The 15,616-nt window shown below is 30.8% G+C and overlaps 2 protein-coding genes across 2 annotated transcripts; one reads left to right on the forward strand and one right to left on the reverse strand.

Moving 5' to 3' along the window:
* Positions 1 to 5,566: 5,566 nt before the first annotated feature.
* Positions 5,567 to 6,255, forward strand: LOC111421907 (ejaculatory bulb-specific protein 3-like). Its single transcript, XM_023055108.2, has 2 exons — positions 5,567 to 5,829; positions 5,883 to 6,255. The coding sequence occupies exons 1-2, from the start codon at positions 5,637 to 5,639 to the stop codon at positions 6,077 to 6,079; spliced, it is 390 nt and encodes a 129-aa protein (XP_022910876.1). The 5' UTR covers positions 5,567 to 5,636; the 3' UTR covers positions 6,080 to 6,255.
* A 4,936-nt stretch (positions 6,256 to 11,191) lies between these two features.
* Positions 11,192 to 11,745, reverse strand: LOC111421916 (allergen Tha p 1-like). The gene is made up of 2 exons (XM_023055119.2): positions 11,534 to 11,745; positions 11,192 to 11,464 (listed from the first exon to the last, which is right to left on the reverse strand). The coding sequence occupies exons 1-2, from the start codon at positions 11,718 to 11,720 to the stop codon at positions 11,268 to 11,270; spliced, it is 384 nt and encodes a 127-aa protein (XP_022910887.1). The 5' UTR covers positions 11,721 to 11,745; the 3' UTR covers positions 11,192 to 11,267.
* Between the last annotated feature and the right edge of the window lie 3,871 nt (positions 11,746 to 15,616).

The raw sequence follows: 15,616 nt of genomic DNA on the forward strand, positions 1-15,616 counted from the left end.
TTGTTGGAATCTATTTTTTTTGCGTTCTACATTTTTTTTAAACAGATAGTTTAATTAAACCACAAGTACTTTAATAATAAAAACATAAATGTTTTGACTTTGAATCTTTTAAAGCTATATTTTCTTATATTCATCATCAAATATTTGTAGTATTTAAAACTTATTGTTTTGAAAGAAAGTTACTTTAGAATATTACTTTGTTCGTGTACCATTGTTTGTTCGAAAAACAAACAATAAGTAACCCAACAGCATCCGCATTCGTATTTCTTTTTTCCTTCATGCTGATATCTCAATAATCTCAGTGATCTAGACGAATTCTTAAATACTAAGTACCTCAATTCTAATGTCTATAATTACGAACATACAGAAGTGAATTCTAAAAATCGATTTTTCAAATTAAGTACTAATTAAATTTGCTGTAATTTGCTTTTTACTTCATTAAAATATCTCAATTAGTTGTTAAGGTACGAATATTTCAATGATAATATCTCTTATTGTAATATCTGTGATTACAATCACAGAATTCAATTCAAGAAATCACAAGTCCAAAATGTGAACATCTTAAGGAAAATACTAATAATAGCCACTTAAATTTTGATGCTTCAATTAGATTTTTATATACAATTTTTGAAAAGAAATCTTTTTTTACTCAATCATTTATGATTATGTTTCTCGAATTATTGAATATAATCTGAACACTGTATAAAAAAATTAAACACTTTAAGCGAAACAGCAGCAAGCAAATAAACAAATTTGTTGTTTAAAAACTAGAAACTGTGTTCGGAATCAGAAATCCTTGTAGTAATAAAGAAAAATATTAAAAAAATATTAACGCCACTGTTGTTGTGGAAAATAGAATAATAAAGGAAAAAAATAGAACTAGAAAACAATCTGTAATGTGTCTAAACCGAAAGAATCTATTTCATGATACCTAATAAGAATTGTAAAATATTAAACATTACAAAGCATTCAAATCCACTCACAATCTTCCAAATAATCACTTTTCACTATAACAATAAATGTCCCAAAAGCCAAGCAAACGGAACATCACATTGTATCTTTATAATGATGTCGACTCTATGTGTACATGTCGCAGGCAAATGGTTATTTCAGGTAGATATCTTCTTCCTAGTCAGATACTGTCTGCCTAGGCAAACAGTAGTTCGTTACAGTTTTATCATTAAATGTCTAGGCAAATACTATTGGACAAGACAAATAGTATCTGTCTAAGCTTGTTTTAGGCAAATACCATTTTTTCGATACAACAATGGAATATAGAGTAGGTACCTGTTCTAAATAAAGTAGTTCCTATCGTTATCAACCTGCTTTTCTTAAATTCAAGTCACTAATGAGTGTCAAACGAGTCAAATTACTTATACTAAATACAAAAATTTACTAGTTTTGACAATTCTTGCTGGAATGGCATCTACTGTTGCATATCATCTTATTTTTGAAACAAGTACACCTTTTTGTACTGCACTAAAATTTCGAAGGCTGGAAGAAAACAGCAGAAAACAGTGATTGTGAAGTACAGGTCTCTCTTAATATAGCATTCATGGGGTTGGGTTGGGTTGGTTTAAAGAGCTATTTGCCTGAAAATATTTTAGCCATATACTGTACGAAGGAGTAGAATTAATCCACAAATGTAAAAAAAAATTTCGAATGGACCTTCTAGAGATGATGGAAATATATCGGCACAACAATCAAAAAAACACTAAACTACTCAACGGCCAACTCGAATTTAAATATATGCCTATATTTACATATTTAAAGTTAAAAATTAATTTTATTTAAATTTATAGAATTATGGGTTTCGATCCATACAATAGTGCCATCTCGTAACATTTCGTAATATCTGTAAAAACAGGTCTTGTTTTTCGTTTTTCGTGTTTTCATGTATCGTTTGACACACGCTTTAATTGTACGTTTATAAGTTCGTGTATCTGTGTTGTTTTATAATTTAGTTATTTTATTTACATATAAGGGTTATTGTATTATAACACTAAACTCATAAAACCTTTATGACATTTCACGTTCTAAGAAAAACAGTTTTTTCCACTTGACTGTAAGTATTTTATATAAAAAACAAAAAAATTTTCAACGAAAAAACAAATTTGTAATCCTTTTTAATCATAGATTCGACTGATGATGGTTTTATAAGCCGAAACTAGTATCGAGAAAATAAAACAAGCGAGTGAGAAGTTGATCTATATTCATTTTCCTTTTAATATACTATTTGCCTAGGAAAGTAGAATTTAGACTGAAATAAATGTAATAAAACTATTTGCCTAGGCAGATAGTATCTGACTAGGAAAAAGCTATTTACCTGAAACAACCATTTGCATGTGGCATACATACAACCCAAATGTTATTCTGGCCAACGAGTTTTCAAGGCACAATGAAAGTTTTAGACGCCGCCGTTCTATGCCTATTTTGCTTTTTCACGTTGCTATATTATGTTCTTTATAATAAAGTATGTTAATAAAGTAAATTATAAAGTAGTAAACTAAGTTAATATGGGATAATTTAAGGCATAGTGCGCAATAATATGCATTAGTTAATTCTAAGTGAAGATAGTCTGTAGTAATGTAGACGATACAGATTTGTATCAGATGCAGTCATCAACAATACCAATGATACATGCCAATTTGCAACAATGTATACAACTTCTAGTAAGATATAGACTTTTAACAATCTAGATGATATGGGATAGTCTCAGATATAATGTTCAATAACATAAATGACTTTTGTTAAAAAAGGACAGTGTATATGTTGCTTATATTAAAGTGGTAAACATGGAATAAAAATAAGGAATAATCTCAGACATCGTGCGTGGTGGTATATTGTTACTATTGCTAGGGTAATTTCTAGGTAATCCGTAGTAATGAGAAGATGGAAGCTAATGTGAGACATACATAATTTTGGCTAATATAGAGCGGAGGCTAATACATAACTGTAATAAAGTAGGTAACATGGAATTGTGACAGGCTGATGTCATACATCCTGAAAGACAAAAGTAAGAAGAAGGGCAAATTAATATTGTGGTTAGATTATGAATTTACCAAAATACAAGTACATACTACTAAAATATATGATATAGTCATTGACCTTAGGTCAGGAGGAAGTAGGTACTTACTTTGATTTGTTGTTTGTTCGTTAGACTTACCGGTCAATTTCTGTTAAGATTAAACAACTGATGCTAGGTTATCAAAAAGAAACAAAATTTTGTGATGAAGTTACACAAATAATAAATCTGAGCCCAGCAACATAAGAATCTACAAGGAGACTGGTTCCTTTATCAGTATAATCCAAATATGAATCCACCAATGAATCTTTCGAAAAGAGATGTCAAGTACATATTGTTTTTTTTTTTTGCATCAAAACTTTAATTGTCTTTTATTAAAGTTTGCCTAATTTCATATTGACATGGGGATAGAATTCCGATCCTAGACCATTTAGTGTTGAATCAAAGTACAAATATGTGGAAATAGTTGATGGAGTAAAAAATTAGCAAGAAACACGGAAAAATACTTGAAATGTTATTACCTAGCATAAGGAAAGACGAAGGCAATTTTTTGATTTGCGTTGAACTCAAACACTGGATTTAAATCCAATTGAACATGTGCGGCCACGTTAGGTCAAGCGAATACTGAATCATATAGAAGCTTTTTGAAAATTACCGTTAATAAACAATTTAATTTTAGTTAAAAACAATGCAGTATACAACTGTTTGTTGTATCAAGACTGTCAAGTTTTGTTTTGTGTGATTAACTTTTGTTATCTAGTTATATAGGTTGTTACAGAATAACTATTCCTAATTTTTGGGAAATGACATAAAAATTTCTAATCATCTTGCTATATTAATTTTTCTCCTATCTTATAATGTTTTATAAAACGTTAGATTACATTAATGTTGGATGTAGATTTTTCTCCTTCATTGAATTTATAATATAACACATGATATGGGATATGTCCAAACAGTAGTGTTATAATGTAAATTAATGGTAAGGTAAGGAAGTGTCATACATTGTATGTAACAACAAAGCAGAATAATCTAACGGCGTTAAATTGCATATGTCTTCAATAGATCAATGGTTTGACCAGCTGTATGGCATGTGACACCATCTTATTAGAACCACTTGTCACTGATTTCAAGTTCATCCCGAAGATACTTAGGAAATTCGGGATGTTTTTCAAACTTTATCAGGGCCCACCATTTTGAGAAATTCCGTCGCTTCAACTGCTGAAGAGGGTTCAGTTCTTGAGTTAATTTGATCTTGTTGCGCTATCTCACTGGTACAGCAACATTCAATAGTGAATACTGGAATTGATCCACTACAACACGCACAGCCTGTCTGGTATTATGACCGAATACTAGAATAAGCGATCTTAAAGTTTGACTGAACTGATACTATTCGATTGTGAACTTTTCGATGATAAAAAGGTTCACCTGGGGGATAGAGAAAGTTGATATGGATCTAAGATCAATATGCAAAAATCAGTATAAACATAGGAATAGGAAATTGTAGGTTACAGCTCTAAGTTCCTTGCTTTTGAAACTCATCGTCAATATTGGACTGATAATATTTATTTTTCGAATTAACTGAAGTATTGTAAGATCGTTTGGAAACTGGATACCAAACTTCAAGATTTTAATTTACATGCCAAAACACTTAAGTTTTGAAAACAAACTTATTTTTAATGATTGTGATGTGGTTATAGAAAAAATAAAAGTGTAAGCATGTTTGTTAATCACTTTAATGTTATTCCTAAATCGCTCAGAGATTATTTTGAAGACGCGATACACAAAAAGAGACGGTGTGTAAATATATATTGTTTGTATATATTGTTTGATTTCGCCATGAAATTGTGGTGATGCTTCTTACAATTAGAGATTTCCTTCACGTTAGTGTAAACACATAATCTAGAGTTTCCTTATGTGTCCATAATTAGAATTTTCATCACAACCGTTATAACAACATGTATTACATAACGTTCGCTATAGTGGGGAACTTTACAGAGGAATAAAAACTTTGTATGTCATTGACATTGATTTGTGGCTTTCTAAGGCTCAGGGAAAAAATGAAAAAATAGTTAATTAATTTTACCAAGTAGTTAAAATCAACTATATAAAGAACATTAAAATTAAATATTGTATAAAAAAAATTGGATACAACTTTTTATCCATACAAAAAAATCCCTTCAAAACGTTATTCACCTTGAAACGTAATTTAAATCTAATCGTTTTTGTTCCATCTATTTATTTTTTCACCAAAGAAAGCTATTAAAATAGAAAAAAAACTGAATGGCTAAAAATAACTCAAATGATTACCCATTTCAGTTGAAAAATGATCATTAATAGTTTACAATATGTATATAAAAAATAATTATCTTTAGAGGTTTGAAAAGGATGACAAACACCTCATAATTATTTAGAAGGAAACTTGTCGATTCGACTTCGACCAAAATAATTACTGCCTATTATTTTCGACACCTTAATTGTGACGTCAACTATTTAAATGTGTTGATGCGTTCGTACGCATATATAAAAGTCGCATACTAAATTGGTCATCAATCAGTACGAATCGTGTACATTTTGTGTGCAGAACAAACTAAAATAATTAGAAAAGACAAAAATGAAGCATATTCTAGTCGTTTTGTTTGCTTGTGTTTTGGCTTTTGCTTATGCCAGGCCAGACGATAAATATACTACTAAATACGACGGAGTTGATTTAGATGCCATTTTAAAAAATAAACGTTTGTTGCATGGCTATATTAATTGTTTATTGGAAAAGGGGCCATGTAGCCCTGATGGAACTGAATTAAAGAGTAAGTGTTAAAAAAAAGACCTATTTATTCACTTTTATGATTATTTTATACAGATAATCTTCCCGATGCCATAAACAACGGTTGCTCAAAATGTAGTGAAAAACAAAGAGAAGGTGGTAAGAAAGTTCTTCGTTTCATTATCGATAATGAAAGGGCAGCTTGGGATGAATTGGAGAAGAAATATGATCCTTCTGGTGAATATAGGAAGAAGTACGAAGCTGAGGCTAAAAAAGAAGGAATTAATTTGTAAACAAAATGATGATTACTCTTATTCTTTTCAATCAAAATCTGTGCCAATGATGACCAATATTCACGCAAACCTAATGAGTCCTATAGTCTCTTGTTTTTTAGCTGAGCATTTAAAAAAACCAAAAAAAAATTATAAATTTGTTATTTATATTTAATAAAAAAGAATGTTATTAATTATTATGGCTTGTTATTTTAATGGGTGACAAATAATTATAACTATTTTATTGGTTCTGAAGTTCTGAGTGTTTCGATAGTTAGCAAAACGAAGGCGAATATTTTCAAAGAATCATTATTGTGTATAATTATGACAATTACGAAATAATTAAAACTTTCTATTTTAAAATTTCGTAAAAGAACAAAAGCTTACCGGTATACAAGTATAAAAAATCACATTTACTTCATGTAATTTCAGAAATAATTTTGATTTAAATTGTAAGAATTTCATCATATTTTGTGTAGCCTTTGAAAATTCAATTTTAATTATCGTTTCTCTTATTCAACTTGAAACATTTTTCATAAAAATTACAACGTTTGTTGGCAGATTAAGTGTTGAACGTTTAACACTGTTTGTGAAAAATCAACAACTATTCATCAATCTAAATTGTGTATTATCCGATAGTGCTTTAATTAAATTAGCCAAAATGGCTAACTACTTGATGTAAAATGGCATCAATTAAAATCTCTTAAAACTGCTTAAAATGGCTGAAAATTAAAATAAGATTTGATTTATGTGGATAGCATTAATACCTGTCTGGATATGATTGGGTAAATAAATTTAGCAGGGGCTGAGTGTTGAGTTATGTTACTGTGCAAAATATTACCTCAACGTCATCCGACCAGAATCGGTTTATAATGATGAATAAAACGTATCCTGTCAACTGATTCAAAGCATTCTTAAAGTTTTAAATGCAGAAGATGTGACCGGACTGCAACAAGTTGCATAAATAGATCCTTCTATAAAAAAGGTTTTTTTGGATACTATTAAATAAGTATAAGGATTCTTGAAATGTGAAAGTACATTCACCATTAATAGATTACCAAACCCATTCAAAAAAGGTCATCCTAACATTGGAGTAATGATGGCACAAAATGGCACTTACAATAAAATTCTAAAAGATCTAGTTAATATTTCCAATGACAATCTCTTTGAATCCAACAATAAATCAATTTTAATAATGAACGACAAAAAGACGACCTAACAGCAAATATATGAAATGAACAAGGGTATAAAGGATTTATTGTTAGCATCTCCTTTACTAGATCTATGTCGATGGACATTCTTCTGACGTAACTTTCCATGCAACTAAATCCTGTCAAGAAAATGGCATCATACTGATTACACTCATTTCAATCTCTACTCATTTTATCTAACACGTGAATATTGCTGTTTTTCGTGTTGGCAATTAATATCGAGAAATTAATCCTTTACTCTTTACCAGAAACTACGAAATCTGCACAATGGTTTCAGAGCTTCTCACTCTACATTTCACTGAAATTCTTAGTGGTAATGATAACCGTTCAGCTACTAACAATGGTGTCGTTATAGGAAACATTAGAAGATCTATGTTTTCTGGAGTCGCGAATAGATAAAGAAAAACGTCTGTCGTTTCAAAAATCATCGTGTACATTGAGTTAATGGTTTCATTGTTTCAACTCTGGTGTAATATTACTCAAGACTATAATGATCTTAAAAATTATGGTTTGCCAGTTAATAAAGTTTTTCAGATAAAAATTGTGATGAACAGACATGACCGTTTTTGAAAATGAAATTGAATGTGATACTATTAATGTAATAGAAGTTTTGTGTTCTGATTATGTACTTTCAAGAAGTAACAAGAAATAAATGTCAATTCACAAGTTCAAAATCAAAGTGAGACAAAAGTATTGATTGAAACCAGTTTGACCAGAATTAAAAGATACTAGGAAAAAGTGAGAGAAGGAAATATACCATATATTGCCACATCAGTGCAATGGTAACAATGCTACTAATACTATATAAGATATTTCAAAACTCCGCCTTGTCTTCTTGTACAAACCTAAGTTTATTTAACTATTTCCATCCAGTTATGTAATAATTCCAAAACTGTATGTAATAGTTGTTCGGTAAACAGATGACACACTAAGACAGAAAAAATGATGTAAAATGAAAAATTTTATACTTAAATTGTCAAAATGATGTATTAGAAAGCAAAATGCCAAGAACATGTCAGCAGGAATGAAAATATTAAATTAAGAAACTGAAATAATATCATCGCTATGGGTAATAAGCACACATCACCACTTTTGGACGCAGTAATACTACAAAACCTTATCTATTCTTATCATCGACAGATGCGAAGTAGAGTATTTAAAGATAAATTAGGCATCCTGGGAAGAAATCAAGTTTACAATTAACCAAACCACTCCAACTTGCATTATTTTTATACAGAATGTACAAAAGAATAAAAAGCTAAATGATGCAAAACTAAAACAAGTGGTATAAACTGAGAAAATATTTTGAGAATAAGTGACAACCCCGCCATTACATGAAACAGTGAACTACACCTTTCACACATACCGCTTGTAATTAAGCCTTAAGCATGGAGAAGGTTAGTTAATCTACACGATTATAATCATTTTTCTCCCATGTATTTCCTTATCCCTAACTTGTACTGTTGGGATTTAGAACATATCTGTTATATGATTAATGTTACCGCTCCTTATCTAGGCTATTCAATCAATCATCATAAGTAAAATGTTAAGATGTGCCAAGACGCGTAACATTGTGATTTCATTTAATTGATGCTGACAGCTGTTGTTGTTGGGATTATGCTGGAATCTGCTGTATCTGAAATTTCATGAATATGAGATTGTAACATAGAATCTGGAAGACCCGCTTAAATAATTAATTGAGAAGTTGACATGATGAAGTTCACATCTTTTTAAACTGAATATCCATTGTATCATGTGGTAGCGATTTAGGTTAGCATTAATACGTGTCGTCTACCAGTTATGGCATTAAAATGTGCAAAAACTAGATCCAATGTGTTCTGATAATCATTGAATTATGTCAAACCACATACTGCTGTAATACTTGTAGTCATTGAAGCTCTTCTAACTTGGGATCTTCACAAAACATCAATATATCATTCGAAAATTGTTGAACTAAAATAATAATCTGATCTATAAACGAATATCAGACTTAATTGATCTAGTTTTGTTTGTAAATATAAGACGCCTATAGAGACAAACTAGTAAGAGATGTCTCACTCACAGCATCAATCCTCAAGAACCGATCTGAATATTTAGATTCAAAGCAAACAAACAAAAATATTTAATTAATAATGATTATTATAATTAGGTTGAAATTGAAGTTAATATCCATTATGCCAGTTTGTTTAACGTGATAGAAAAAATTTTTCGAATTTTGTTGTACTTTTACTGGTTTATTTAAATTTTTGTTGTCTAACTAGTTTCGGCAAAAGCCATCATCAGAGACAAAAGTCATTGTAATTCTTTTACAAAACTTTAAAGATTTAACTCCGCATGGACATCTTTTGTGGTAGATCTGTAACATCAGACCATCTTGTAACATCTTGATGTTACAGACCATCTTGTAACATCTACCACAAAAGATGTCCATGCGGAGTTAAATCTTTAAAGTTTTATACAAGAATTTTTACATGTATTTTAAGTAAATTTTGTGACAGTAATAATTTTAATTTGTTCACCGCTTTATATTTTCGATGTTAATTGCCTATAAGATACAATGACTTTTGTCTCTGATGATGGCTTTTGCCGAAACTAGTTAGACAACAAAAATTTAAATAAACCAGTAAAAGTACAACAAAATTCGAAAATTTTTTCTATCACGATTATTATAATATTAATTAATAATTTCTAATGATTGTTTTATAAAATAAATAATAGTCATACAAAGTAATAATAATTGACAAATTTTTTTTAATTACCAATCTTTTCAGTACTATTAAATATAGTTTGACGACATAATTTTCTCAGAATTGTTTGTGAATGACTAAAAATGACTTGAAAGTACTTAATTCTATTGAACCCGGTTTTATAAACGTTTATCAAGTTAATCAAGGTTTAATTTGATGTTGATTCATCATTTTCGCTTGCCAATTCACTAACGCATCGGATTAGTCTTAGTTCCACGTTCCTTGGAAAACAAGTAAATATCTCATCAATGGCACAGAAAAGAATATTAGCCATTAAGAAAAACAGCACTACGCCTTTGTAGAATTGCAAAGCAAATCAGGTCATCACTAGATCAAACAGCGAGATTAAATTTACTGGAAATATAGGTTGGATGAATGGTATTCTCCCAAGATCTTATTGAAGATAAAGGAGTATATCCTCACCAAGTCAGAAATGTAAACGCAAGTAGTTTCTTCTGAAAATAAATGCCAAGAAGAACATACGATAAGAACGTGTGACACTAATATTGTCGTGCCCCAAATCCCAAATCCACATTCAATGAAGGGTATAGATACAAGTAAGTATTTTCACTGGAATGCAAATATATGGTTCGGCCCATAAGTCAGACGATTAATGAATTTAAAATGTCAATCAAATACCCAAACGTTGAAATTGTATCTTTGTCATCAAATACAACTTCTGTAATGCAACCACTAAACCAAGGTATTATTGCGACATTTAAAACATACTACGTATAAGGAACATATCAACATGTTTTGAACAAAATGAATTATAAAACAATGAACATCATTAATATGTGGAGGTAATTCTTAATTATGGCTTGTATCAAATACGTTGGACAGCGTTGAATGGTTTAAAACCTACGACTTTAAATGCATATTGAAAAGTAATTTAGTCATAATGCTTAAAAAGCCTATCATACTTAATACAACAAATTTTTCACATCATTACAATGGCATACGCAATTGATGGAGACTGATTTGATGAGTTATCATTTGAAGATGATATCAAGCGAAGATGAAATACTAGAAATTGTTCTTGCAACTCCAAGTCTCATAAAACCTAATTATAAACAAATTAAAACAAATTATTAGTTATTTGACTTTAAAATAACGATTAATTTCTATTAGATAAAATTGTTTAAAAATTTTGTGGTCAACAAAACATCCAAAAATAAGATATATAACTAACTGTTTTTATTAATATGTTCAAATACAAAAAAAATGATATAAAACGTTACATCAAATCACTTAAATATTAATTCCTTCTTTAGCTGCCTCTTCTTTGTATCTAATCCTGTACTCTCCTTTGGGGTCATACATCTTCTCCAATTCATCAAAAATAGCTGGCTCCTTATTAATCAAATGTCTTAAAACAATTTTGCTGCCTTCCTTCTGTTTTTCATTGCATTTTTCACAGTGAGTGGCCAAAGCGTCAGGTAAAACCGCTAAAGGTTCATATAAACATATTTTTAATAGTTAGAAAAAAAGTAGTTTTAAAACTGAATAATACATACTTTTTAATTCAGCACCATCTGGACTGCATGGTCCTTTATCCAAAATACAATTTGTATATCCCTTCAATAACCGTTTATTATTAAGGATATCATCGATGTTAACATTATCGTATTTCGTAGTATATTTCTCGGCTGCATTTACAAGAACAGCAGCTATAAGAATTACCAAAAACGCAATCGACTTCATCGTTACTGGACTCTTTCTCTTTAAATCTGTTTTGCAACTAACTTTAAGGTGTGGATATTCCGGTTTATATAGTGGTTATTCGCCAAAAAGATTTCAAGTAGTAGGACGAAGAAAGAAGAATAATTTCGTTCTTGAATTAAGTGGATTACACAGTGATTCCCCCACTGATTACATTGGTTGTATGTATATTGATGATACATATTTCAAGTTAAAAACAGTTGACATTTATTGGAACTGAGTTTTAACCACATCAGTTTTTTATGTTTCGTTAATCACCTGTTTTTTTTCCTTTTTATTAAATTAAGTGAAAACCTCAAAACCATAATTGCCAATAAATTAGCAGTAAAATGAATAATTAGATTTATTAATATACATGTACAAACATATATCATTTTTAAATTGAATGTGAAATACTATTCACTATTTAAAATCGAATCAAACTCCTTTATCGTCTGCCTCTATACAGGGAGGGTATAGAGGCTCCTTCTAGCGTTAAGAGATCTCTTTTGTAACGTACTTCCATCCTGCTAACATATTCTGCCGATTACAACCTTTGAAGTCGTATGTACAGGGTGGGCAAATTTGGGTATTATTATAGGCTATCTCAGAAACTATAAGAGATACGAAAAAAGTAGGTGCCATGTCCCGGTCTCTTTTTTCGAGACTAATTCAATCCCGCAAACATCAAACCTCTATCTTTTTTTGTTTTTAAGTTATAGCCAAAAAGTCAAATTTTCGTGATTTCAAAAAATGCTCATATTTCGTTTATTTATCAAAATATAGGAATGGGGTTGATACGTTCTTAAGACACTTTTTTAAGTGGAATATACTGCCGTTGAAAAGTTTTAAATATATTTGATGATTTTTGAGATACAACACAAAGTTGTGTTTTTTTAAATACAAACTATACTTGATTATGATGTTAAAGAACAGAGCATATTTTTAGCTTTCCAATGATGTATCGCATGTATGGTGTATTTGCAGAAAATAAGCGATAATTTTCAATTCGAAAATAGTAAGCGCTAATGTTCAAAATTTTGATTATAGTAGGCGGCTCCGGACAGTAAATACTACCTAGTGGCTATAATATATGGTTTTGTACGAATAGGACAGAATAAAGTTGGTTTTGTACCATTATTCAGGATAAGTTGGTTTTGTACCAACGAATAAAAACTTTGAATAGTTAATTTAAATTTCTCAGCATCTTATCCCTGACTTTATTCCCTAATAAAAAATGATTAGCATTTAAAGTTTGTTTATTAAAAATACAAGAAATGTATTAATTAATGAATAATTAAATATGGACAACTTAGGAACTAAGGAGTCATAAACTGTCATCTTCTTCTACTCAACTTACTGGTTGTAAGATTAGAACAGTTCGGTATCAATGAATGAAATCTTCGGTAGTATTTTCCCAGTTTTCCCCACAACATAAGATGTAGAAGTTTTTTGATATCAGCAATTTTTTCTTTTGAAATTGGGTGAGATAGAGGAAAATTATGAATCATAAACTGGGAGCGGACTTTCCATTGAAACACCGTTTGAATGGGGATATGAAGACTTATGTATCATCTTCAAAGCGGACTCCAATGTATTCTATATTTAATTTTATCGTTTTATTTAAAGATAATGCGGAACTTCTTAAACGGGAAACTCGTTTCGCAAAATTCATGAAATATGAATGAAATGACAAGTAAACTCACGTTGCTATAGTAACTAAGTAGTATTTAGCGTTTTCCTCGCCTACTATAATTAAAAAATTGAATTTTAATCTTTAATATTTTAAAAATTGAAAAATAACGCTTATTTTCCGCAGAAACATCATGCGTGCGATACATCATTGGAAAGCTAAAAATATACTCTTTTCAGTAACATCATAATAAAGTATAGTTTGTATTTAAAAAAATACAACTTTATGTTATATCTCAAAAATTATCAGCTATGTTAAAAATTTTTCAACGGCAGTATATTCTACTCAAAAAAGTGTCTTAAGAATGCATTAACCCCATTTCTCTAATTTCAAAAATAAACGAAATATGAGCATTTTTTGAAATCACTAAAATTTGACTTTTTGGCTATAACTTAAAAACAAAAGAAGATAGAGATTTGGTCTTTACGGGATTGGATTAGTCTCGGAAAAAGAGACCGGGACATGGCACCTACTTTTTTTGTATCTCTTATAGTTTCTGAGATAGCCTATAATAACACCCAAATTTGCCCACCCTGTACAGTACAAAGGAGCTTTTCTTAGGAATTGATACAATTCGTTGTTATATCTAACCGACCATATGTTGTTTTCTTTGATAGTCCCCTGCATTCTTCTTTCCTCTTAAATATGCATAGTTTACTTTTTGTGCCATCATTGTCCATGTTCCGCATCTGTAACGTATGTTAGGACTTATAATGTCTTATATTATCTAAATTTCACCACACCATAGCATATGTCATAATACAGAATCAGATGACCAACCCATTCGAAATAACATAAAGATTGAAACAAGGTGATGAATTGGCCTCCGTTCTTTTCAATATCGCCTTGGAATATATCATAAGAAATATGTCGATCAATTCTTCAACTATCTTGAATAATAAGTCCCTTCAAATAGCAGCATATGCTGGCGACATGCATATAATGGGAAGAGCAATAACGATAGCGAAGGAGATATTTATCGAACTGGAAGACAATGCTCGAGAAATGGGTCTATCAATAAATGTAGAGAAAACCAAAGTTTTAACCCAAACACGCTTAGGCAGAACTCAGCAAAATCTAACCATCGGGGATAGTAACCTGGAAAGAGTGAATGACTTCACATATCTGGGAGTAATAACTATCAAAGGATGGTAGCGATGAGCCGGAAGTCCGAAGAAGGATTACACAGGCAAACAGAGCATATTTTGCCCTTCTCCATATATTTAGAAGGCGTGGTCTACACCCCAACAAGAAAATACGTTTATATAAAACTATTCTAAGGCCAATATTAGCATATGGGTTCAGATGGTTAAGGCGAAAAAACGTTTCTGAACGTCGTCCTGGTTTTGCAGAAGTACCACAAGGGTCGATTATCGCACTTCGAAGTTATTGAAGGACTTAAAGTACTGCACGGGACATACGTACGCTGATGATAGGCAGCTATATGTATCTTTTGCACCCGACGACCGGCAAATAGCTCTCCAGAACCTAAATAGTGACTTAAATCAATTATATCAATTAACACTAAAGTATAATCTCCACTTGAATCCTTCTAAGTCTCAAGATTACCAATTTTATTCGGTAGTTCTTTGGTGATCAAATCGCTTACCCCACAATTTACAATTAGTATTAATAATTAGACTAAAACTAGAACTAACACTAGCACTATCACTAGAACTAACACTAGACCTAGAACTAGAAGCTATCGGGTTAAGAAGTGCGTTTTTTGAAAAAATGTTTCGTCAAAGATTTTTTCAAAAAACGCACGGCTTAACCCGAACGTTTCTAGTTCTAGATCTAGTGTTAGTTCTAGTGATAGTGCTGGTGTTAGTTCTAGTATTAGTTTAATTAACACCGGCCGTGAAAGCCTTCCTACTTATAGTATTAATAATGTTACTATTCCGATAAGTGAAAGTGTAAAAAACTCGGGTGTTATCATGGATAACTCATTTAGATACAAAGAGCAGATTTCGCTACTTATGCGTAGAGCATATGCCAGTCTTCGTGCATTATACCCTCATCGTCGCTGTTTGCCGTTAACACTAAAGAAACGGCTGTATGATTCACTGGTTCTATCTCATTTTGTCTACTGCGCTCAGCTTTACCATACCTCAACTGATAGTATTGATACTATACGCATTCAAAGAGTGCAGAATGCTTATTTGAGGTTGAGGCTCCTTTAAGTCTACCCTTGTCAACTTGCTAA

This window comes from Onthophagus taurus, chromosome 7, assembly GCF_036711975.1.
Source record: "Onthophagus taurus isolate NC chromosome 7, IU_Otau_3.0, whole genome shotgun sequence".
NCBI lineage: Eukaryota > Metazoa > Arthropoda > Insecta > Coleoptera > Scarabaeidae > Onthophagus > Onthophagus taurus.

Coding starts and splice junctions, on each gene's coding strand:
- LOC111421907 (XM_023055108.2), top strand. CDS start 5,637: ATGAAGCATATTCTAGTCGTTTTGTTTGCTTGTGTTTTGGCTTTTGCT. Junction 5,830..5,882: donor TGATGGAACTGAATTAAAGA/GTAAGTGTTAAA, acceptor TATTTTATACAG/ATAATCTTCCCGATGCCATA.
- LOC111421916 (XM_023055119.2), bottom strand. CDS start 11,720: ATGAAGTCGATTGCGTTTTTGGTAATTCTTATAGCTGCTGTTCTTGTA. Junction 11,465..11,533: donor AGATGGTGCTGAATTAAAAA/GTATGTATTATT, acceptor ATGAACCTTTAG/CGGTTTTACCTGACGCTTTG.